The 25,993-nt window shown below is 41.2% G+C and overlaps 1 protein-coding gene across 1 annotated transcript; it reads left to right on the top strand.

The window, feature by feature from the left end:
* The first annotated feature begins 13,740 nt into the window (after positions 1–13,740).
* pdrg1 (p53 and DNA-damage regulated 1) lies at positions 13,741–23,204 on the top strand. Its single transcript, XM_063909791.1, has 5 exons — positions 13,741–13,894; positions 16,099–16,168; positions 16,285–16,359; positions 16,466–16,546; positions 22,220–23,204. The coding sequence occupies exons 1-5, from the start codon at positions 13,814–13,816 to the stop codon at positions 22,300–22,302; spliced, it is 390 nt and encodes a 129-aa protein (XP_063765861.1). The 5' UTR covers positions 13,741–13,813; the 3' UTR covers positions 22,303–23,204.
* The last annotated feature ends 2,789 nt before the right edge of the window (positions 23,205–25,993 follow it).

Below are 25,993 nucleotides of genomic sequence, written 5' to 3'. Positions count from 1 at the left end.
CAGTCCGTTATACAGTCTATGGTTGGTCGGTCAGTCGTCGGTCAGCCCCCCCCCCCCCCCTAAAAAAAAAAACTCTTCGGGTCTACACGATTCACGTCAATGACATATTTTGAGTTGAAAACGGCGAATTTCGCCGAAAGGTGACTAGTTTGCAGGTATGTTGATAAGAAAGATATTAAAACAGATCAGATACATGCAATGCTAGCTGTAAATGGAGTTGGGGAAAAGGACATTCAGGGTGGGGATTAGGTCCCTAATCATGGTGCTTCACATAATACAGTGGAACGCAAGAAGTCTCATAGCTAATGGTCAGGAATTTAAGAAATATGTATACAATCTAGAGGTAGTTCCTGATGTTATATGTGTAGAAAAAACCTGGTTACGACCTCATTTAGACATCCCAGGGTTAAGCTGCATAAGACATGATAGAGCTAATAACCAAATGGTGGAGGGCGTGCCACTTTTCTCAAAGATGGCTTGGCATACAGGGAGGTTCAATCCCCTGATAGTATAGAGTGTATCATAGTTGAAAATTGCAGCCCTAGAAAACAAGAAAAATAATAAGTTACTACATTTATATAAACCATGTCAAAACCTAACCACTGATCCAGCTGGCCTGCTCCCAAACTATGGAACTCCCTTCCCCTACACATCCGACAGTCTGACACAATCACCACATTCAAGGTGCCTCTAAATAGGATGAATTATTATTATTATTATTATTATTATTATTATTATTATTATTATTATTATTATTATTATTATTATTATTATTATTGTTATTATATTTAAAGAAATAGCAGGCAATATAAAAAGAAAGGCAATGTGGTGTGGCGAATTCAATGCACACAACAGTTTATGGGGCAGCAATCACACAGACAGTGATGGAAATTAAGTGGAAGAAATGCTGGAGGAAAGAACACTAGAATGCCTTAACGATGGGCATGATACAAGAGTAGATGTGCACAGGGGAACAGTTTCATGTCTGGATCTGACGTTAGTATCAAACTGTTTGGTTCACACATGGGAATGGGCTGTTATGAATAACTCCACTATAGGAATTGACCACTATCCAGTTGTGCTGCCTTCAGGCAGATATAAAACATTTTGGGGCTTTTATTTAATGTGAAATTCATTTAGCAGGAATACTTTTATTTTGACATAACGTCACAGTGTTAGAAACAGGAAGTAGGGAGTTGGAAGTTAGTTGGAGCAAGGTTAGCTAATGTTAACATGCTGTGAAAGGGCTCCTTCTCACGAAACGCAGACTCATTTGCCCCAGCAGAGGCATCACTTGTATGTATTCCTTTCTTAATGTTGTTAAACTTTGTTGTAATTTATAATTTCATAGTTTATGTCGAGTTCATGTTGTTAAAAAGCAGTTATAAAAGTAAATGGTTTAAAAACGATTTTTTGAAGATGTTAGCTAAATGTTAGCTACAGGTCAGTTTAGGCACTGCAGTCAACAGTGAATGTCAAGGTCATTAGCTTAGCTTGTCTAGTTGATGTATGTTAACTTTCCAACCAAGTAGAACCTAATTATATTTCTCATTGTTTTATTTTTAGTTTCACTTTCCTGACTTTGTGATTTTGTGAAGAATTTCAATAAAGACTGCATCACGGATAAAGGAAAGTTTAGCTCACTGTCTAGCTGGGTTCCCACACCTTAGTGAGGACAGTACACCAGTACTTACCAACATTTATACAAATGTATATTATATACACAGGAAGGATGTATAATAACCAGGTGGTGCTCTGCTGAAGCTGATGTGGAGAAATGTAGGAGATGTTGTGAGGAGTCAGCACATCTGGAGGAAGCATAGAGGAAGTCACAAACCAAGTCACGCAACATTTCCTAAACGGAGCAGAGAAGAGTACACAACTAAGGAGGGCAAAAATGTGCTGCCATGGTGGAATGAGGAATGCAGCCAAGCTATTAAAGAACAAATGTATGCATTTAGATCCTTACAGAAAAACATGACACAAAACAATGGTATAGAGCAGTGGTACTCAACCTTGTCCTAATCAGGAGCCACATTGACGAAAAAATATTTTTGCAAGAGCCACAATCCAAAAACGCTCCTTTCCTCCCTGAAAGCATTATGCATTTGAGAATATGGATCATAGTAATATGTTACTAAGGAATGAAAAGCATAATGTACAGTGCAATAACTGTGATTTATTATTTTCACTGCAACCACAAAACACACATTGCTGATCATCACTGCCCATAACAACAGATAACAGACAGCATGTTTACTGATCATCACAGTCCATATAACAGCAGATTATAGACAGCAGGGGTTGTCAGAAGAGTAATGTTGTGCTTACTTCACACTCAATGTGATTTCTGACACTCCTTCTGCCGCACAAGTGATTTGAAGTCGGGCTCTGTGCTGGAAACGGCGATCCGAAGGGCCTCTGTTGTGTGCTGCAGACTCAATCTGTTTCGGTTGCGACATTTTATTTTTGAGAGCGCAGAGAATGCTGCTTCACACCGGTATGTGGACGGAAACATTGAGATGATGCGTCTTGCCAGTCTGGAGATATTTGGTAGATGCCCCACCAGTTTCCAAAAGTCCACGACATCTGTAATCCGAAACTGAAGCTGAAGTTCATCTGAGCTCTTTAACTCCACAAACTCCATTTGAAGCTGCACAAGTCCGAGCTGGTCGCTTATTTGCTTCATTTCATTGACCTCAATCAGGAATGGGTTTTTCACAAGTAGAAAAATATTGCTATGGTCCTTGAAGTCGTGGAATCTTGATGTGTAGTTTTGCTTGAGCTCAGTTAGCACGTCACAGCATTGTGATTGACAGGGCAGGAGAGCGTCTGCATGCATCGCCATCACTTTCTGCACGGTGGGGAAGAAACGGTAATCAGAACCACGGACACTTCGTTCAAGTACATCCAGTTTGTCAGAGAATACTCTGACAGCCGTGTAGAGCTCATACACGGTCTTGTTTCTTCCCTGCATCTTGAGATTAAGTTCGTTCAAGTGCTGCGTAATGTCACACAGGAACGCAACAGACAGCACCCACTCTTCATCATCCAAAAAGGAAAATCGGGAAGTCTCCCCTTGGCCGACAATGAAGGATTTCAGGGGTTCAAGCAGGTCCATGAAATGTGCAAGCATACGTCCTTTAGACAGCCATCTGATCTCGGTGTGTAACACCAAATCTCCATAGTGAGTGTTAAACTCCTCACACAGCAGTTTAAAATGTAGGTGGTTTCTTGCACGGGCCCTGATATAATTAACCACTTCGATTACATTTGCCATCACTTCATTCAGACATTTGAACTTAGCAAACAAGGCTTGTTGATGCACAATACAATGGTATGAGAAAATACCCTCAGCAGCAACCCCGCCGTTTTTCAGCGTTTCTTTCAACAAAGCCACGGCTCCGTTCCTCTTACCAAGCATCGCCGGTGCGCCATCTGTTGTGAATGCTGTGATTTTTTCTGGTCCAATGTTCAACTTTTCTAATGTTTCCAGCACAGCGTTTTTTATTTCAATGCCCGTTGTTCCATTTTCCAGTGAAACCATGTCAAGCAGTTCTTCTGTAATGTCAAACTTACTGTTGATGGCTCGGATAAAGATGAGTAATTGTGGCGTGTCATTGATATCCAAGCTTTCGTCCATTGCAAGGCTGACAAACTCAGCGGATGACAGTTTGTCCTTAAGAGTATGTGCAATGTTCTCTGAAATGTTTGATGCCCTCCTAGCTACAGTAGAATCCGACAGTGAATTTGTTTTGCCTCTCGTTCCAGGTCTTTTTTCTCAGGAAACAACGTTGAACAAGCCAGCAGTATGCAATCCTTCACCATTTCTCCATCAGTATATGGCTTCATCTGTTTCATCAGTTCATGTGTGATTTTGTAGGATGCCTCTGTCGCTCTTTCACTCGTATTAGTGTGGAATACGTTTTTTTGAGCAGTTCGGTTCTGTTTGAGTCTCGCCAGCTTTTCCGCCCTCAGCTCTCCACCTTTCGGAAAGTCGGTGCTGAACTTCGGGTGTTTTGTGTCGTGATGGCGCTGCAAATTGGACCTTTTAAATTGTGAAATGACGTTGTCACAAAGCAGGCAGATGCATTTTCCCGAACCGGTGGAGACGAAGAAAAACTCGAGTTCCCAGTCCTCTTTAAATGTTCGATATTCCTCTTCATATTTTCTTTTCCTATATTCCTTTGCCATTTTTGCGTAGTGCTGTATGCTAGTTTTCCCAGTGTGACGGAGCATTTATCTCGCGCACCTGCAATCAGAGCGGGAAACCTGAAATCATTTGTGATTGGTTGTTCAGAGGGAGGGGCGGCTTAATACACGTGACTTGTGAGTGATAATGAAATGTTGATGAATTCTGCTGACAATGTTTTTGTTTTTCGTTTTTTAAAGATTTTTTGAGATTTTTATTTTTTTTAAGTGGGACTTAAAAGAGCCGCAACTAGTCTTAAAGGAGCCGCATGCGGCTCGCGAGCCGCGGGTTGAGTATCGCTGGTATAGAGTATCAAAGGAAAAGGGCAGCTGCTCGTAGCATAATGAAATACACAAAAAAAGAAAATATGGAGAGAATTTTGTTGCACCAATGGCAGAGGAGTACAACTAGGTGATGTCTGGTCTGTGTTGAAGCAGAGTGGTAAAAGGAAGTCCATTACATTTCCAGTTTCGGTTGATGGGGAGTGGCTGGCAGTGTCCGATAAAGAGATGGCACATATATTCAGTGGAGGACACTTGCAGCAGTACATAGTGGTCAAGATCTCAGTGATATTCATAGGCAGCAAAAACAGCAGGTAATAGCAGAGAATGAAAACGTGAAGGAGAAGAGACAGGATAATGGGTCAGCTCATGATGTGGAATTTACAATGTCAGAACTGAAAATAGCCTCACAAGGTACAGGATATACCAGAGGTGGGACCAAGTCATTGTTTTGCAAGTCACAAATTAGTCTCAAGTCTTTGCTTTCAAGTCCCGAGTCAAGACAAGCAAGTCCCGAGTCAAGTCCCAAGTCAAGACCAACAAGTCTCAAGTCAAGTCCCAAGTCCTCCCGTTTGAGTTTCAAGTCCTTTTAACAATGGAGAAATAATATTTACACAAATCAGGTATGCTTTTAAGATCTGTATATATTTATCAAACCAAGAACATTGTTCAAACACATCTGAAATAAACAAAGGCAAATGTAATTTCCACAGAAAGTGCTGACATTGTATTTCCATTGCTTATTGCACTATAACTGTCTCAAAAGATCCTCATTTTTGCAAAACACTCTTCACCATAAAACTTAAATCTAGCCTTGAACTAAAAAACATGTCTTCACCCTCAAACAGGTATTTGGAGGATCACAAAAACAGTTGAATGTAACTTTTCCAAATGTGTTACCACTTTATTAAAAATGTTTTCAGTCTTTTTAACTCATTTCAAAACCTAAGTGGAACCTTAACCTTTTCAAACATGTCACCACTTTATACAAGATATCCCCACTCCCAAAAAAGTGTGTGTGTGTGTGTGTGTGTGTGTGTGTGTGTGTGTGTGTGTGTGTGTGTGTGTGTGTGTGTGTGTGTGTGTGTGTGTGTGTGTGTGTGTGTGTCTGGATGGGGACTAGATGTGAAGTGTCATGAACATGACAATGAACATAGTTGTGCTTTTCTATGTCAGGGCCCTATGCTGCATTGCATTTGTAAAAGATCAAATTGGCCAAAGGTCTGTCAGTCATTTGTGCACGATGGGGACGTAGTATGATGCCACCATGGCTGAAAACTCGCTCCACTGGAGCACTAGAGGCAGGTATTGCCAAGACTCTGGTGGCCACTCGGAAGAGTGAAGGAAGAGACTTCATGTTCAGTGCCCAGAACAAAAGGGCGTTCTGTCCTTCGGCTGTGTCTAGGTAGTGACTTAGCTGTAGTGCTGGAGTGGTCCCAACATCCTTCTTCTGCCTCTTATGGTATGCAGCAAACAGCCCTTCTCCTTGTCCAAGGTCCTCTTGTTCTTCTTCATCAACCAGAGGCACAGGTTGCTCAGTCTCTGCAGCATCTTGCAGGATCAATTCTGGAAAAACATTTAACAACAGCAGAAACAAAAGAAACAAAAGAGCCCTTATTACCATTGGTGTTGGTGATACAGTGTTAGACTGAAAAATGCAATTATTGATGCTGTCAATAAGATCAGACTACGAGAAAAAAAGTTGCATTGATGTCAATAATATTTACCTTTAACTTGTTGTGCCACCTCTGCCTTGATGTCACGATTGACCAGTGTGCTCCACCCACAGCAGAGGAAAGGCTGGATCCAAGGCGGCTGCTTTGAGGTAGACTGGGTCTGAATAGGGGGCAGTGATCCCATCTTGAGTCCCGGCCATTTTCACGTTAATGAAGATCCAAAGAAATATTTTGTTCAGGGATGCCTGGAGACTTCCAACCAGGCCGCTCAGGAAACCAACTTGAGTCTTCAGCTTCTCAAGGTGATGATTGAGGGACAAGACGGATGGAACAACTGCACTGATTGTGACGACCTTCTCTCCCTGTGTCAAATCAGTTGCTTCTCCAAACGGCTTCAAGATGTCCACCAACTCCTTCAACAGATTCCACTCTCGTGGTGTGAATGACAACTCCTTATGCCCAGCCTTTTCTAGAATGGCACAGAGCTTTAGATGATCACACTGGAGAACTGCCTTTACTTGCCTCAGTGTTGAGTTCCATCTTGTGTTGACTGCAGCAGGGATGCCTTTCTGTTTCCCAAATTCACTATCAAACACATCTTTGAATGTTGGTCTTGTGTGCAGCAATGAGCTAAGTTTTGATAACTTGGAAAGAGAAGGTTATGCCACTTTTGTTTCTTTCAAACCGTCTCCCACCACCAGCTGAAGAGTATGCGCAAAACACTGCAGGCGCTGTTTCTTTGCCATAGCAGCATCTACCGTTTGCTGTTCTTTCACATGTTAGCAGCACTGTCACTAATAATGTAGTCCAATTTATCTTTGATGTTGTATTCATCGCATATTGACTCAAATTGGTCACAGATTCGTTCAGCTGTGTGTGAGCCTTTGAAGCGATTGCAGGCCAAGAGATTTGTATTTAGCTGTATCCTCTCTTTAGCTGTATCTTTCTCTATCCAGTGGACAGTGACACCAAAAAATCCCTTCATCTTTCGGTCAGACCAAATGTCCACAGTGACTGAAACATGCTCAGTGTTCCTCAATTGAGTTTTTAATGTTGAACGTCTCTCCCCAGCGAGGCTCTCTGTTTTTGATGTCAATGTTCTGCGACACACTGGGCTGTACTTACTGTCAATTACTGTCAGAAAGTGCCGGAAACTCTTGTGTTCCACAATAGACAGGGGAAGGTTGCAATCAATAATCAAGTCGGACAGTATTGCGTTGGTGATAGCCTTCTGCTGTGGATGACTCATGCTGTAATGCGCTTCACGACTGTCCAAGAATTGTGAGATTGAAGGCTGTTGTGGATCATCTATGATACTTCTACTCATCTGGTATTCTTCAAATCTGTAACAGGTAAGCATATAAAACAGATGTCAGAAATAGTGCCGTGTACCTGTACGCCGAACTGGTACTGGACTTGTAAAAAGTTCCGGTTCAAGTCCGGTTAAAACCGGAACGTCGGGAACCGGTACTTGGACCCACAAAAAAACTAGCATTTACGTATATTTTCCCTTTTTATTCTAAAACATCTAAAACCTTCCATAGATCGAGAAATTTGCGCTGAGAAAAGACGAAAAACATTGTGTCGGCTTCTGATATGGCGGCCATTACTTACCAAGTCACGCAACATATCGCAACTGCTCGCGAGATCTGTGTGACGTCAAGGGAAGCTAGCGATGTGATTGGCTTAGACATTCATGTGACGCAACTACCGCTAGATACTGCGAAGTGTAACCTGTGTGGGAAAGTGATCAAGTGCGCTGGGGGAACATCGAACATAGCGAGGCACTTGAGGCGAAACCACAAAATAGAAACTACTCCACATGCAGCCTCAGCCACATTGGCGGCTGGTCCAGGTAAGCTGCACAATACTTTTTGGAAAATAGGCTTTAATTTTAAATAGGCTTGTAAAAAAAAGACATTCTTAGCATTATATTATAAGATACTAGTAGTGGCATCGGTACTAGCCGACTAGGGCGTTTATTCAGCCATCTTTTCTTGTGCGGGGAGCTTTTGGTTTGGTTACTTTAGTTTGGTAAATTAAATAAATGTTTGAACTTTGTAGTACACTAGTAGTTTACTGTAGTTCATGTCATAAGTCATTTGTAGACTAAGTGGCCAAAAGTGTATGTAACTTTTTTTTTTAACATTTGTACTTTCTAGATGTAGACACAAAGGACAGTAGCAGAGAACACAATAAACCGGACGAGTTTGAATTTGAGTTGATTGTGAGTTTATTTTCAATTGATAATTAGCTTACCATAAGTTCACTTTAGTTACTCACACAAGCCATGGGTTCAGGTCCGGACTTATAAGTCCGGACCTGAACCTGAACCTCTGGACTTGAGTCCGGACCTGAACCTGAATGTGAGTCCAGGTAGGGCTGGGCGATATATCGATATTTAAGATATATCGATATATTTTTAAATAAGATATGGAATTAGACCATATCGCATATATCGATATAGTTCAAAATTGCGCTGTAATACTTGCTTCAGGCAAGCCGTTGATCGAACTCTCTGCACTGCTTCCCGCGCCCCGGCTCCGCCCCTCCTCTTTCATGCACAGACGGGGGAGGGGGAGGGACACTCCGGCACTCTTCAACAAACATGGAGAAGGCAACAACGTCTGCAGAGCGTACGGTGGTTGGTAAAAGAAAAAGCAGTAGCTCAATCATTTGGAGATGGTTCGGATACAAATTGTCAGACGAGCAACAAAACCAAGCTATATGTAGGGAGTGCCATAAGCACATTGCAGCCAGTGGTGGAAGCACTACGAATCTTTTTCATCACTTAAAAACGTGGCACAAAGTGCAATGTGAAGAGTGTGTGAAACTGCGCGCTGCAGAAGCCACAGGCACAAGCCGTCCCCAACCCGACAAAGCTCCAGCCCCAAAACAAAGCTCACTGCAAGCTTCATTTCCCCACTGTGTGCCGTATGAGAAGAAAAGCGACAAGTGGCGTGCAATAACAAAGGCGGTGTCCTTTCACATTGCCAAAGACATGGTCCCTGTTGCAACAGTGGAACAGGTCGGGTTCAAAGAGCTAATTAAAAAGCTGGACCCGAGATACGAGCTTCCCAGTCGAAACTATTTTGCACGAGAAGCACTGCCGCAAATGTATAGTGAAGTCAGACAGAACGTTGCAGGCCGGCTCGCTAACGTCACCCATTTTGCGTTGACCAGCGATATGTGATCAAGCAGGACGTGTGAGCCTTATATGAGCGTGACAGTTCACTTCATGCAAGACTGGGAGATGAAAACAGCTTGTCTCCAAACAAGGCTAATTTTATTTAAGATGTTTTATTTATTTAAATGTGCACCTTAAGGAGCTTTGTTATACAGTGTTAATGTTTACATTTTATAGTGAGTTTTCAATAAAACTACTCGTATTTGGCTTTGACTTTGACTGAGCATTTCATTTCACAGCTCTCACTTTGCGGAAAAAATATCGGGATATATATCGTATATCGATATTCAACCTAAATATATCGGGATATGACTTTTGGTCCATATCGCCCAGCCCTAAGTCCAGGTACGCAGCACTAGTCAGAAAGTCCCTTATAGCCACACATAAATTGCATTTGAAACTATCTCCTCATATATCAATGCTAACATTGTGTTAATATTTATTTTTGTATTATTATGAATTGTATTGTATACTGTAAGATTGTGTTTGTTTTAACATTACATTGATACAATACATTTCCATTTCCAGTGTACACTTACTATATTAATTTATATTTATCCTGCTTTACCTTGCCATCAAGCAGCCCTTTCCGACAGGAAACTGAAGTATGCTTGTTAATTCACTCTCTCCAGCACACCTGATTCCATTGGCAAAAACAGCAATTTTACCTGCATCACACAGAAATTGCGGGTCTACTGCTGGCTCAATGATTAAGTTTAATTGTGCTATTCTATGATTTACCTAAATTGCATAAACGACCTGAATGAGGCAGCAGTAGACTAGCAACTCCTTTTTGCTGCAAAGTAAAATAGCCATTTTTGTCAATGGAATCTGGTGTGCTGGAGAGAGTGAGATATACTTAGTTTTCCTATTGGAAAAAATTGTCTGGCAGCAAGCTCAAATTGTACACATATTTATAATACAAAGTAGATTAAATATAATTCATTCATAAAGCGGTCCTTAAATTAACCTTAAACGTTCGTTTTCAAAGATGTGCAACTCACCGAGTGGTCACTGGTTAGTGGTGATGCTCCAGAACGAGTGTCTTAGCGAAATACAGTTTCTGTCGTGTTTAATTTGCCTTTTTGTATTCCAAATATCAAGCAGGGAGTGATTCCAAATTAGCCAAAAGCTGGAGACTGGACCAATCGTCAACATTTGTATTTCATCTAAGACGACCCAGAAAGGGGGCTCAAAGTGCAAAATAGTGAACTTATCCATCAATGAACCCACAGGAGATACCGTTTAGCATGTTTGTAAGCCAAGGTGACGTTTACAGTCTCATTGATATGTAGCTAGCTAGCAATTAGCCAATAAGCTAGTGTTAGCTTTCATTCAAAACTTACCGTTCTTTGTGCAACTTCAAATGTCGAACGAAGTTGGAAGTTGTCGCATCTCCGTCTGTTATCTTCGTCCTGCATGTTTTACAGACTGCAGTTCTTTTTTTGTTGACCACCTCAAAGTTTTTAAATCCAAACGAAACTACCTGTGGTATCATTGTTGCCTACTTGGCGCCTTATAGTTTGTTCCGCCTCATTGGTTGTCCAGTACTTTGATTGGTTGGATGCTGTCAGATCAAAACAACGTGGATCTAATTTGATTGGATGTCGTGCCACACACGTTATGCACACAGATGCACACAGGTGCAAAGGAAGATAGTGCAGTCCATGTCAACATACTTTTTAATCTTTGGGTTTGGGGAAAGTAGCAAGTCTTTTTGAGTCAAAAGGGGCAAATCCAAGTCCAAATGCGAGTCACTGATGTTAAAGTCCAAGTCAAACTGCAAGTCTTTTTAGATTGTGTCAAGTCAGGTCCCAAGTCATCAAATTCATGAGGTCCAGTCTGACTCGAGTCCAAGTCATGTGACTCGAGTCCACAACTCTGGGATATACAGCCCCAGGACAAGAGCAGGGATGCTATGCCATGTTTAGACAGCTGCCAAAACGCTGAAACTTCAATAAAATCTGGAGAGAAGGAGATATTTCAAGTTTTCAGAGTCATTTAAATGTGGGTTCCAGACAGAGGAATATTTTATATAGCCAGCTGTAAAAACAAAACAAAACAGGGATAGCCCGGTGACCTAGCTACTACAGTAACAAAAGAAAACCAACAATCAAATCAAGCTCAAATAATAATCAATATATCAAACAAAAAAAATGATAAATCATGTCACAGACCTATTGCCAGAGAAACTCAAATCCAATAAATGCTACAAAAACCCCCCACAAATAAGGCTATTTAAATCACAAAACATCAATTAATTATTTGACTCAGAGAGTGATAAAGTAGTTCAATCATGGGGAGTGACTGTGAATGAGTGAGTTGGAGGGGAGAAGTCCTTTTTGTCCTTTGTCAATCTGGAAATAGTCCAGTAATTCAGGGAATATGGATGTTTGAAAGTAAAGTTCTATTTAATAGTCCTGAGTGTTGTGTCTGGGGCAGGTTCGAGTGTAGAGTTCAATCTGTGTAGTGAGAGCAGACTTATCTGAGGGTGACACAGGCCAGAGTAGATCACCAGAGTGCAGGTTTAACTGAAGAGGGAAAGATGAATGGTTTCCCCAACAGCTCCTGGGTTTAATGAAGAAAACTCTCCAAAATAGCCTGGTTCCCCTGAAGAAGTCCTCCAGAATCCACTTTTTCTCTTGCTTGATCAGACTCCCTCCTTGTTCTCTCTTCCCATTGAATGACTAAATGCTGTCTACTTTTCAACAGCACACAGTTGCCAGTCATTCTCTTAATTACTTTACTCCAGCTTGATTAGCCACGCCCCTTTTTTCAGGGAATCTGTAGGACTGTATTTATTTTTCCCCCTGTCCTGCTACAGTTCTAGCATTCACAAAGCCAGTTAGTGACACCTATATTGATAAACTTTAACAGACCTTACAGTCTTTCATGTCAGTTTACTAATTGGTGTACATTTAGTATAAGTATAGCGCTTCGTGAAATGGAATGCATTTAACATTGTGGATTATACTGAATTATATTTGATTATATTAACTTTGCTTTTAATTATTCCAATATGGAAACCTCAACACTACAGACCATAGCTGCTACATCACACCTATGTAAATGGATGGAAAAGATCATTGTTCGTAGACTCTCACATGTACTGGAACAGAAAGGGTTGTTGAGTCGTTTTCAGAGCGGATTTGGTAAAGGGCGGTCCACAATAGATGCTTTAGAAAGAGTGAGTAGTGATGTGGAAAAAACATTGAAAATGAAGGAGGTGATGGCAGTAGTGTGCTTTGACACCCAACAGGCCTATGACTCTATGTGGAGGGATGGATTACTGATAAACTGAGTAGAATGAGTGTTGTAGGGCCTTTTTAACGGACATTTAGAGGAAAGGGTGGAGCAAATGTTTCCAAATATATTTCAAAATAGAAAATGGTATTCCCGAGGGGAGTGCAGTCAGCCCAATATTGTTTAACATTGTGATAAATGTAAAGGCATGCTGATTAATTAGCAAAAGATGCTATACAAAGGGAAATAACAATACCAGTTTCACTTGGAAAACGAGAAGGAAAAGCAATAATTAAGAAGAAGGGTATGGAAATGTGGCAGAAAAAGTGTGAGGAAGACTCGAAAGGGAGGAGACAAGCAGGGGTGTAGTGGGCGTTGTACGCGGGGGTACGCCGTCCACCCACTTCTCCCGACGTGATATATAAAAAAAAATATATATAAAATAGCTTAGGCTACAACTAAAAAAAAAAATAAAAAAAAAAATAGCTTACAACTCAAATGTAAATCCGGAGATATTGGCAATGGTGAGAACAACCTACATAGGCTACATAAGACATCCCCAGTATCTGTCCGTGACCTATATTGGCTACGACATGAACATAACATGAACATTCGATAATCGTCATCAACCTGACACTTAAAACAAGACAAAAAAAAACAACGAGAACGTGGATGTGATGAAGCTGAATATATGTATGGCTTTTTGGGTGGGAGTGTGTGTGTGTGTGTGTGTGTGTGTGTGTGTGTGTGTGTGTTTGGGGGGTGACGTCACAAATAGCGTACCCTCACTTAAAAAATCCCCACTACACCACTGGAGACAAGTTACAGTCATGACAAAGATCTACACAGAAAGGACCAGACGGGAGGAGATCACCATCCCTGGACTCAGATTGGATCTTACAGGATTAAACAGCACCAGGTTTATAATGGGAACAATTGAATTGGAAGAATGCAGGGGGTGTGGAGTGAAAGAAAATGTGGAACACTTTATATATATTGCAACATTTACAAAACAGAGAGGAAAAAACTAAGTGACAGGGTCAGAGAGGGGGGGGGGGACTGATTGGAATAATTTAAAAATATCGTAAACCCAGTGGTATACTTCCACAGATGATAAGATGACATGGTGATACACAATCCTGTCCAGGAGGTGGCGGTAGGCACCTTAAAGCGGTTTGCAATCTGCCAATAACCGAGAGAAGAAGAAGAGGAGGAGGCTGAAGAAGGAGCTATCATGGACGTCTCGCAGCGTGTGTTGGAGTACCTGACAGAGGTGGAGGAGGCGGCGGAGGATGTTCTTAGCACTAAACAGCAGGTAACAGCGCACAGCTGCAGGACCCGGATGTTAGTGTGGCGTGTAGTCCACAGTTAGTTTCTCTTCAGCTGCATGTAGGGCCAAGAAGTGACCACCGTATAACGGCTGGTGTGAGCTGAGGACCGTGAACGGTACATGTAGAACACAATGTTTGAGAAATGACTTTACTCTGGAGCTTTTTAATTCGGCTTGACACTTGATTTGACAGCATGATATAGAAACGGTCTCTTAATTGTCCACCCCAGTTCATAAATGCATAGGTGAAAGAAGTACTCAGGTCTTGTACCTGAGTCAAAGTAGAAGTACTCAGATCTTGTACTTGAGTTAAAGTATTAGTACTCAGATCTTGTACTTGAGTAAAGTAGAAGTACCAGAGTGTAGGAATACTCTGTCACAGTAAAAGTCCTGCATTCTAAATGTTCCTCCAGTGAAAGTAGAAAGTACTCTCATCAACATGTACTTAAAGTAGCGACAGTAAAAGTAGTCATTGTTTGATTGGTCCATTTCAGAATAATATCTCTGATATGTTTTATAATTATTGATCATTTCAGTGTTCTCAGAGCTGGTAAAGGTGCAGCTAGTTTTAATGGCTTTGTATACTGCAGGGTAGCTGCTGAATTTATTCCAGGTGAACTAAAATCTGATTTAAAGGAGATTATATTTACCATCATTAATCCAGATCTGTAAAGTAACTAAAGGGATTACATAAATGTAGTGGAGTAAAAGTAGGGCTGGGCGATATATCGATATTTAAGATATATCGATATATTTTTAAATAAGATATGGAATTAGACCATATCGCATATATCGATATAGTTCAAAATTGCGCTGTAATACTTGCTTCAGGCAAGCCGTTGATCGGAACTCTGCACTGCTTCCCGCGCCCCGGCTCCGCCCCTCCTCTTTCATGCACAGACGGGGGAGGGGGAGGGACACTCCGGCACTCTTCAACAAACATGGAGAAGGCAACAACGTCTGCAGAGCGTACGGTGGTTGGTAAAAGAAAAAGCAGTAGCTCAATCATTTGGAGATGGTTCGGATACAAATTGTCAGACGAGCAACAAAACCAAGCTATATGTAGGGAGTGCCATAAGCACATTGCAGCCAGTGGTGGAAGCACTACGAATCTTTTTCATCACTTAAAAACGTGGCACAAAGTGCAATATGAAGAGTGTGAAACTGCGCGCTGCAGAAGCCACAGGCACAAGCCGTCCCCAACCCAACAAAGCTCCAGCCCCAAAACAAAGCTCACTGCAAGCTTCATTTCCCCACTGTGTGCCGTATGAGAAGAAAAGCGACAAGTGGCGTGCAATAACAAAGGCGGTGTCCTTTCACTTTGCCAAAGACATGGTCCCTGTTGCAACAGTGGAACAGGTCGGGGTCAAAGAGCTAATTAAAAAGCTGGACCCGAGATACGAGCTTCCCAGTCGAAACTAGTTTGCACGAGAAGCACTGGCGCAAATGTATAGTGAAGTCAGACAGAACGTTGCAGGCCGGCTCGCTAACGTCACCCATTTTGCGTTGACCAGCGATATGTGGTCAAGCAGGACGTGTGAGCCTTATATGAGCGTGACAGTTCACTTCATGCAAGACTGAGAGATGAAAACAGCTTGTCTCCAAACAAGGCTAATTTTATTTAAGATGTTTTATTTATTTAAATGTGCACCTTACGGAGCTTTGTTATACAGTGTTTATGTTTACATTTTATAGTGAGTTTTCAATGAAACTACTCGTATTTGGCTTTGACTTTGACTGAGCATTTCATTTCACAGCTCTCACTTTGCGGAAAAAATATCGGGATATATATCGTATATCGATATTCAACCTAAATATATCGGGATATGACTTTTGGTCCATATCGCCCAGCCCTAAGTAAAAGTACACCATTTACCTCTGATCTGTAGTAGAGTAGAAGTACACAGTCTGAAAAAAATAAAATACTCAAAATTGTTCTATAGTAAGTAAATGTACTTAATTACTTTTAGACCACTGAATAAATGAACAGGGGAAGCCAACAACATCACAGCTGACAGTGTTTCAGCAATGCAGCAGGGCAGTTCAGGGAGCGCTTGATTTGATATACAAGCGCATGTATGTCTTCCCAAGCCTGTGGCAATAATACAGCAGTTTCACAGATCAATTATTTTATCCAAATGTGTGTGTCATTATTCAGCTTGATCAAATGAATCTGCTGGATGTTTCAGATGGTGGATCTGGACAGCAGGAGGAACAGGAACAGAGAGGCTCTGAGTGTGCTGAGGACAGATGAGACGGGTGAGACCGGAACGTTGACATTCATGATAGTAGGGGCCCATGGCCGTAGGTTGTGTGAAAATAACTCACTGTGGATATGAGTGTAGTTGTTGATTAAAGACTGATGACATTTGCAGAGAAAGTGAAGGTTTGCTTCGGAAACATGTTCATCAAACTTCCCAAACTGAAGACGAGAGAGATGATTCAGAAAGGTAAAAAAAGGCTGTGTGGGAATCATATATTTGAATATAAATACATATGTGGTGCACATGTTGTGGATACATGACATCATCCTGAACAGCTTTCTATCACCTGCAGACCAGGAGCAGCTGGACATGGAGATAAACGAGTTTCGCAAAGGACTGAAAGCTAAAGTCAACCGTCTGAATGAACTGCAAGGTACGCCCACTGCTGCCCCCCCCCCCCCCCCCCCCCCCCCCCCCCCCCCCCCCACCGGCCCTTGTAACTCATTTACAGACTACACTTTCTACTTGATGCTGAGAGGATACTCTCAATTCATCAATTAGATGAACATTATTATTGTTGTTGGTTTTATCTGGACACAAATCACTGATTCTTGGGAATTTGGATAAAACAGGTTTTAATTTTGAAAATAAACAGTTAGTTAAATTACAAAATCTAAAGGTATATCATTATAGACCAAGGTCTTAGCTCTTCAGCAATGTACCGGTGCAACCTCCTCATTTTGTATTTTTTTTAAAAAATAGGCATTTTTCCAATTATGACTTTGCTTTTGTCAACACCGTCAGACACAATAAAAAGCTATTTTGTATTTATTTATTTGGTCTAATATGTATTTAGAGTTTTTAAAATCATTATCTGGTAATGTGTTTAGTACACATATATGCTGTTAAATGTGAATATTCAGTTTTGTTAATTTTCTATACTGTTTCACATGTACTCCTCTAAAAGATCAACATCATACAACGTTTACTTTAAGCCTTAATAGGAAAAATAATGTGTTTTCATTAAACAAACATATTGTTGTATTAAACAAGACTATTACTTTAATAACTCACCAGCACTGAAGAAATATATCGTAAGCATATTCATTTAAAACAAATAAATCTCCCTCTGACGGTGGTGACCTTAGAACTGACGGTGGTGACACTAATCTGACGGTGGTGACAGTGGCCTCATTACAACATATTATTCCAAAATGTATTACACTCAAGTCAATAGATTCTTGCTTAACACATTTATTTAACTATTAGGTCCATAAAGTAACAATCCTGAGAACTGTGATAAACATTTTTCCAGGAATATAAGGTAGGCTTCAATTAAACCAATATCTTTTTTAAAAGTACCCCATCCCCATATCATCAAATATCAAATCATCATAGTAAAATCATTTATCATCATTTAGATGATTTAGTAATAGGCTATCATTAATAAAAGTTCCCCTTAATAATCATCATAAATAAAAAAGAATCATTACCAGTGGCAATAAGATAGAAAGCATCACTGACCTCATATTTAACTGTCAGGCAGTGCCCCCAACTCATAAAATAATATAGATCATATTCTTCTGTAAACTAAACTATAAACTATTTGATGTGAAGAACAGATACATTAATAACTACATGTTATAGTCTCTTTTCCATAAACTGAGATGTTTTAAAATACAGAAATACTACAGAACACATCTGGCACAAAAATAACAATAATTCATTTGTGAACTCCTGTGAGAATTCCCTGACTGTTTTACAGTCACTCCACCTCTCATTTAGCTTTAGGAACTATACATTTTATATGTTTCTCCTCTATGAAGTCCATGACTTCAGCAGAAAGGTTGTATAACTCCCTCGTCCTGCTTGCACGACCTGGTGATGATGGTTCCACAAGTTTGACCAGAATATGGTCATATGGTATGAAGCACTTATCCGCTCCGCCTCCTTTTGGATGGAACTGTGTGTTGGGCCCATGAGGGTGGAGAAACTCCACTTCCACATCTTGATGATGAGCGTCCACAGTGACAGCCTTTGCCAACCACCAATTCTGGTCATAAATGACCGCAAGCCAATCTCCGCAATGAACTACATCAGCAGATAGATCTGTCACAGTCCCCTCAGGACCACTCTTGGTCAGTGGTTCTTGCTCCATTTCCTCCTGCTCACTTTCCCCCCATTCCATTTCCTCCATCAACATGGCCAAAGGACCTTTTCTCTTTCGCATTGGTACAGGACCATCATCCTCAACCTGTACCCTGGATGTGTTGTCGGTCAGCTGGAATAGTGTTGGGCTGAAACACTCACACATCTGTGGCTCAGTGCAGAAACAGGACAGTGATCTGCAATGGATCTCAGAGTTTCGGTGTGTTGGTGTGACCTGATGGAGTTTCCTTGTTCCAGGTACAGGTTTTAGTGGTTGAGAAAGGAGTGCATCGTATGGCTGCACGTCAGCTTCAGCAATTAAGTAGAGCTTAGTGCTGCAAAGACTTCTGCCAACCATCTCATGAAAGAAATTCCCATTGACAATGTCATGCCCCCGCAGTATAAGGCTGTCTGCAGTCCGTTTCACAGTTCCTCCAATGCCGTCTGGGGCTCCCTTCCCATGTGAGGTGGGGAAGAAGTTCCAGGTTTGTCTCTTGAAACCTAGAGTTGGAGGGACACTGCAGAGGAGAGAAAAGTTCTTTTTGTTTTTGTACTGCTTGCTGGGGCCATCTGACCAAAAGTGAATGGTGTCAACCTTTGGAAACTTTAAACGAACATCTGTTAGGACTGGTTCCATGTGAGCCCAAATGGCAGACGCATCTTGTCGCTTTGATTCTGATACTGTGCAAAAGCCTGTTTTCTGTTCTTTTGTGTAGTACCAGTGTGCAGGTTGAGCTGTGGGAGGTTCTGACCAAAATGGCATGACTGTACCTCAGAACTATACTTGCATTTCCATGCCTCAGAAAAGTCCACATGCACAATTACTGTGCTCTCATTGCACTTCTCAATCATGCTCCTGTACTCTCTGGTCTGGTTCTGAACTGAGCAGACGTGTGTTGTTGTTTCTGTCTTCAGTTTGTCTTCATAAAGTTGGATAAGCTCTCCCAGCGTGCCATTGTGCATCACAAGTCTTGTGTTGAAGTGGAGCCCATCTGCTGTCTGATCTTTAACTCTTTCCCATTGCTGCCATTCAACATTGGTCTGGTCTTGCTGTTGTGTGGGAAGAGTATGTTTGTGGAGACACCGGGTGCAGGAGCGCAGAAGACATGCCTCACTTATCTGTGAACAGCAGACAAGTTCAAAACTATCCTCCAGTTTCCTAGAATTGACAACACCATTTTCTCTTAGGACTTCAAGCATCAGCTTAGCATTTTCATGGAACTGACATTGGCATGTCTTACGATCCGATGGTCTTGGTGCTCTGACATAGAATGGACGTAAGGCACAGAAGGATGAATAGCTGAGCTTCACTCCTGGTTCCTTCTTGGTGAACTCCTTGTGGAGGTTCAATACTGTATCCGTCAAGATCATTCTCTGATGCTTTATTTTTTTGCGTGTGATTGTGTCCTGTTTGTCAGTTGTCATTCGTGCTGCATTATGGAAGAAATCCTGAACCTTCTGAGTAATTGTTTGAATGTATGCAGGTTTTTTGTCAGTAAGCCTCCTCTGCCGCAGTGTGTTATATGTTACGCCGAATTGCCTTGTCTGGTGAATTAGTCGATATTTTTTCAGAACCTTGCCTGACAGAGTCAAGTTATTTTTCTTGTGGGCAGAATTGTTTTGTTTCAATTCATGAATGAGTGCGTTGTGGAACAGAAGAGTTTTCTTGATGGCAGGGTTTTTGAGTTGGCTTCCCCGCAGCAGCTGCTCTGTTTTTTTTCTTGGTGATTCTTGTGTTTTTTTATTCTTAGCTTGTTCTCGTACCCAACGCTTTCTAATTTTGTTCCTATCCTTTGTTACCTCCTGAAGTTTATTTCTCATAGCTTTCAGCTCTCTAGAGTATCTTGCTCTTGTTTTCTTTCTTTCCCTTTCTCCTGCTATAGCCTGCCTACACCGAGCTGGCTCGTGTATGGCCTGATCCACTGGACTGTCTGGGGGAGTTTCTGGGTGATCTGAGCCCTTTCTCTTACGTTCTCTTGATACTTGTTGTCTACGTTTCCAAGCCTTTCTCTGACTTCTCTTTTCCCTTTCATTCAATTCATTGATATTTTTGAGCTTCCCTTCCACAACCCTCTTCTTCCATCTTTGCCTTTCCGTTCTGAGGTATTCATCCTTTAACTCTGCCTCACTGTGTATTTTTTCTCTCCGCTTCTTCTGATATTCCCTGTTTCTTCTCCTTCTCTCCTCAACTGATAGCTGCTGTCTAGCCATAACTTCCTAAAATACAAAGTCAAAGTTGAGAGTAATGACTATGAAATTGTAGGGAATTACAGTGCATGTTAGATTTGGTTAAATGTTGTCATGCCATGACATAGTAGTCATTGGAGGTGCATAGCCTACAAGGGGAATTGTATACTATATGCTATGTAGGTAGGTAGTAGGTGCACTATGTGCACCCTAAATGATGTAAGCAAAATAAACATGGCATAATAGTGAATTGAGAGAGATGGAAGGCACACTTCATCCCCTAGGGTCGGACAATAGGCTGACGGTATAGTTCATCAATTGTACTAGCATGCAGTGTAGGCTTGTATGGAAGAAATATTGGTGGTATTACAGAAATAATGGAAGTAATGAAACATTACAGGTCATATTGGTATTTATTGTGATCAACAATTATATTCTAGCCTCCTTTGAGGACCATTTGGGGGATTTTGTCACCACCGTCAGACTATATGTCACCACCGTCAGACAGAAAATCTGACGGTGGTGACATCTGACGGTGGTGACAAAAACCTACTCTTTCACATGATATGCCTGAGTTGTTCACATTAGCCATCTTGTTTACCCTCTATTGCTAGCTATCTCAGACCCCTTCTTGAAAAGTATACATTCATGTCATAATCTAATATAATATTATTCATAAAAAAGAAACGGTGGTGACATGTTATGGTTGTGACAGTAGCAGTGTCAAAAAATATGAACAAGTTTAAGAGAAAATGATAAACTTACAGGAGCTTGGGTGATCTTGGAGCATGCAGTAGAGGTCAAGGTTTGACAATGGGGTCCTCAGAAATGTAGTTGACCTTGTAGTTGCCAGATTTTATTGCTTTATATAAATATCTGACGGTGGTGACGAATATGTGGGACACATTTTGAGCTACCACAAAATAATAGTAAATATTGTTCTAAACTCACTGTTTGTAGTTTTTTATAGATATTACAATGTACTCTTTCATGTGGTAAAGATATTATTCAATTCAATTATTACTTTTATTTTTTTTAATCAAGTTGAAATTATTATCTCCTATCCGAGGACAACTGATTTTGTAGGCAATGCGCCAGCATACAATCTTTAAATTAATACAAATTAAATACAAACCTATGAAAGAACCTTACAAATGTGCAAAGGGCCCCCTGATTATAACCTTGATTCTTTCTATTCATGAAAATGTTATTAATTTTCAACAGAATTAGCACCTTTCCTAGTGGGACATGTTTTTGCCAAAGTTTCAAGAATCAGTGAAATGTATATAAAAACCACTCTTTGTGGTTTATGGTGGGTGACTTTACCGGAGTCTGCTTACCAACAGAAGTGCTATATTTGTATTTGAACAGATGAGACTGAATGCTGTGGTTCAAGATTTTAGAATGAAACTAGTGCAGATTCATCAGTTCTGAAACCTGGACCGTTGAACAGTGTTGGGAAAAAATGTCTCCTTGTGTCCTTGAACCCAGCATGTCTGGTTCAGGGACCATTAAAATTCAGAGGTCAGTACTCTGAAGCCAGTTCAACACACCTCTGTATGTGTTATCTTAACTAACCCAGCAAGTGCAATCCTGCTCACTGTACTCCGATGTTGGTTACTAACTCGGAAAGTAACTTAAAGACCCTGTCAGTCAAATCCACTGCAGATACAACATGTCGGCCTGGGTTGGATGATCCACGGCTCAGTAGCAGCTGAAGGGGGGGAAATGCTGTCAGTGTGTTGAATGTGTGTCTTTTGTTTGTTTGCAGGGAAACCTGAGCTGAGGGGCTACAGTCTGTCTCCTCTGTCCACTGATGAAATCAAAGCTGTTAACAGCCTCTTCAAGAGATGACTTTACATCTCCTGGACATTTGTTGTGACAGAAGGATAAAGAGAACATCTTGACGAGCTGTAGAGCCTGACATGAGCGGCCAGCTGTGCAGAGGCTATGTGCTCTCCTCTGGATTCTCTTATGACTCCGCCTGAGCCTGCTGGATGATTGACAACCAAGAACCTTATCAACTGCTGGACATTTTGAAACCATTTTTAAATATTGTGTTACGGTCTAAACTCTACAAAAGCAAAGTTCAGACAGAAAGTATTTTTAGGCAATTCCCCTTTCCTCTCACTTGTGGAAAATCCGCTGAGTGCTGGAACATTGTGTGTGTTGTCTGCTGTGTTTAATCTGGCAGGGCAAACAGTCCCTGGTGCTGTAGAGCAGACAGTGGTGTGACTGACTGACTGTTTTTTTAAGTTGTCACTTAACATATAATTACATGGCATATGTTGAAGGAAAACATTTGAACCTTGTGTTTTATATTTGTAGCTCCATCACTTAAGTCAAGTATGATAACATTTTACTCCCCACGGACATTCAAAAATCCAAAAGTGATGCCAAACATGATGAAAAGGAAACTAACCACACACACCTTTTCCAGATGATCTACAACTTTAAAAGTACATTAAAATGAAATCACATCATTGTTTCACATTTGGAATTCTGTCCACATGTGAGTTTGTCCTACTACACATTTCACATGTTAAAATACACAGCACACTGAGAGGTGACCCCGGGGGAAAGTAAAGTATGCTTTATTTTGTCTCTTCCAACAGTTTGATGAAGCTATAACCAGTCTGACTGCTCATGTTTCTGTGCCATTGCACCTATTTGAAGTTATTCCAACAGCATAACCAAAAGCCAACGCTATGAAGATGAAACTTAAGGCATAATAAATCTATGTTCCCTTCTCATAATGTCTAGAAAACTACCTACATGCTCTGTGGGGCGGGACAGGAGACTGCTCTCCAGTGGGTTGAGTGACAGTGCTGTGTGGGTGTGTGGCCACAAGATAGCAGTACAATACAGTGTTCAGAGGCCTCCACAGCCTTGCAGTGTTAAAGGGCCGGGCCCCAAGGCCCAATTCCAAAGCACACCCTACCAACTCCCACTCCGTAATGGAGTTCACCAGTCTAAATGTTTGCAGGAACTGTTTGTACACGGCGTGTTTCCTGAGGGACACACAGCGGTCAGGTGCTATGCAAACTCGCTTTTGAGGGTAAACCCACCCCCCCTCCACGCTTTGGAATGCCACTTAATGTGGCGGACCCTCCGCACGAACGTGCAGACGGAGGGGGCGGATGGAATTGAGCCTAAAGCAGCTCTGCTCTGAAGGATTTACTTACAGATATCCATAATGCGAAATTATGTTTTCATGTTTTATTTTTGTTGCAGAATGTCGTCATTTTATCATTGTCAGATCTTGTCTGTAATACAAGTATTTTGGGTGCCAGTTAAGAGTTCAGATCAGCTTGCCCTCGCTTTAGTTTTCTGTGTAGCTTTTTTCTCTGATTGAAACATGCATAGTCACAAAGTGATAAACAATCCGACTTCTGCCCCCAGCAATACCCTGAACACAAACATACTAATGTAATCCCCAGAGAGGAATGTTGATGTGCATGAGTAGACAGGGATGGCCTCTGGCAGCGGGGGACAGGAAGTGCACTCACACAGCAGGTATGGTTGTTTGTGAGTTTGTCTGCTTTCTCTCTCAGACTGGTTGCGTGCCACCGCTCTCAGACCTGGGACCAGCTGAGTGATGAGTGAATGAGTCAATGGATGGGAACCTGCTGATCATCCCAAATGTTCGACAATTATACCCAACAAGACACGCAACAGGGCTATGTTAGGAGAGTGACTCAGGATTCGTCTTCCACCTGTGAAACTCCAACGTGATGATTGATTCCACTATGTTGTCCTTCAAACTACTACAACAGCTAATAACTCACACTGGAGCAAGACAAATCTATGCATAAACTGTCTCGTCAGAGTGAAGGAGTATCAAAGAGTTGTCTCAGCTGTGAAACTGTAAACATTATTTAGAGTTTGATTGTGTGCCAAAAGGTAACAATTCTGCTGTTTCAGTTCTGGGAGACAACTTGAATCATCTGCTTCTAAACAACCTGCGGGAAAGCTTTGGAGTTTTCCTTGGCATGTGAGCAGTCAGTGTGTGTGGCTTTGGTTCCTTTCTGCTGAGAAACTGGATTATTTATTGACTTTCAAGACAAGATCTTATTTAGCTGTCATTCGCATGTCATCCCAATCTGCAGAACTGATTGGTGATTTACTGCAGGGCTGTGTGTATGCTGTCACAGAGCTGCATATTAACATGTGAAGACATGTTTTGAAGAAAAAATTGAGGGATCAGTCTCATGTGTGAGGCCGAGTTTTTCTTGGACACACAAGAGATCTCAGTGAGAGAAAAGACTAGTTTTAACAATTTTTACCATAATAACCAAAAAGACTCCTGGCCAATTGTGATCCTCAGTACTTTTTTGGTACAGAGAGAAGTGTGTGTGAGCATCTTTCTCTCCTCTCTCGATGAGAGGTCACTATGAGGAGCTCTTTCACACCTTATTTAAACACTGTGGTTATAAGATCTGCTATGGCCGCTTTAAGCAGAAAGCTTGTGATTTAAAGCAGCACATTTGATATTTGTATATGAATCATATGAACATGCAGTGTAAAGGTGCCACTTGTAGACATCTACAGCCAGCAGCAGTTGGTTGATAATCACTGCTCTGAGCATTAGATTAATCAGGAGGTCAGATTCTAGTCATTTGACTAGGACAAAGTAACAGGCCCGTATGATGCACGGTGAACTATAGAAAACGGCTAAATGTCATTTTGAAATATTGTGACTTTAGCTATTAGATTTTCTTTCAATATTCCTACTTTGTGGAAATGTCAACAGCACAGATATGTGATATGTTGTGAGTTAGCAGAATGTTTGGAATAGAGCACATACAGTATATTGGAGAAACACAAGCTATTACATTCAAGGGCTTGACTTGATCAAAATGAGTAATCCAGAGGTGGGACGAGTAAATCACAACTCAACACAAGAAGATTTAATCAGAACAGTTATTCTGCAGAAGAATAAATACATGAAATAATGAATGCCTGGGGCCGTAGTGCATTATATTCCTATGAATATGAATGTGATTTTTATTTTCCTCTACCTAAATATAGACATTTCCACCATTAATCGGTGCATAACAATACACCACATTAAACAAGTCAGATATATATATAATATTACCTTATAGGCAAAATGATCTGCAAACAAAAAGGAGCAATTGTACTCGTTTAACTTAAAATATCTGGTCTCAGTGAACACACAGATATCGGAAAATGTGTGCAGCCACACTAAATAAAAGTCAGACAAGTTTTCTGTCATGAAAACAAGCTTTCCCGAGGCAGGTGAACAGGTGTCCAACATGACTGATGTTCCCTCTCAGAGACCGTCAGCCACTTTATATCTGTTATTGCAGCTAGATTTACCACAGCTCCCAGTACAGACCCCCCCTCCAGTGGATCTTCCCTAAATTATTGGAAGTGCAGTCCAACAAATGGGCAGGGGTCCTAAAGTATAACAGCAATGGAGTGCGATGGCTTATACCCATCCGTGGAGTCCTCGGTCTGTGGTAGGTGCTTCACATTCTATGGAAGCTCTGAGGCTTCTGAAATCTGTGATAAACTGCAC

The sequence above is a fragment of the Eleginops maclovinus genome, chromosome 20 (genome assembly GCF_036324505.1).
Source record: "Eleginops maclovinus isolate JMC-PN-2008 ecotype Puerto Natales chromosome 20, JC_Emac_rtc_rv5, whole genome shotgun sequence".
Lineage (NCBI taxonomy): Eukaryota > Metazoa > Chordata > Actinopteri > Perciformes > Eleginopidae > Eleginops > Eleginops maclovinus.
The sequence above is the reverse complement of the archived record's forward strand: the minus strand, read 5'-3'. Positions and strand labels throughout refer to the sequence as shown.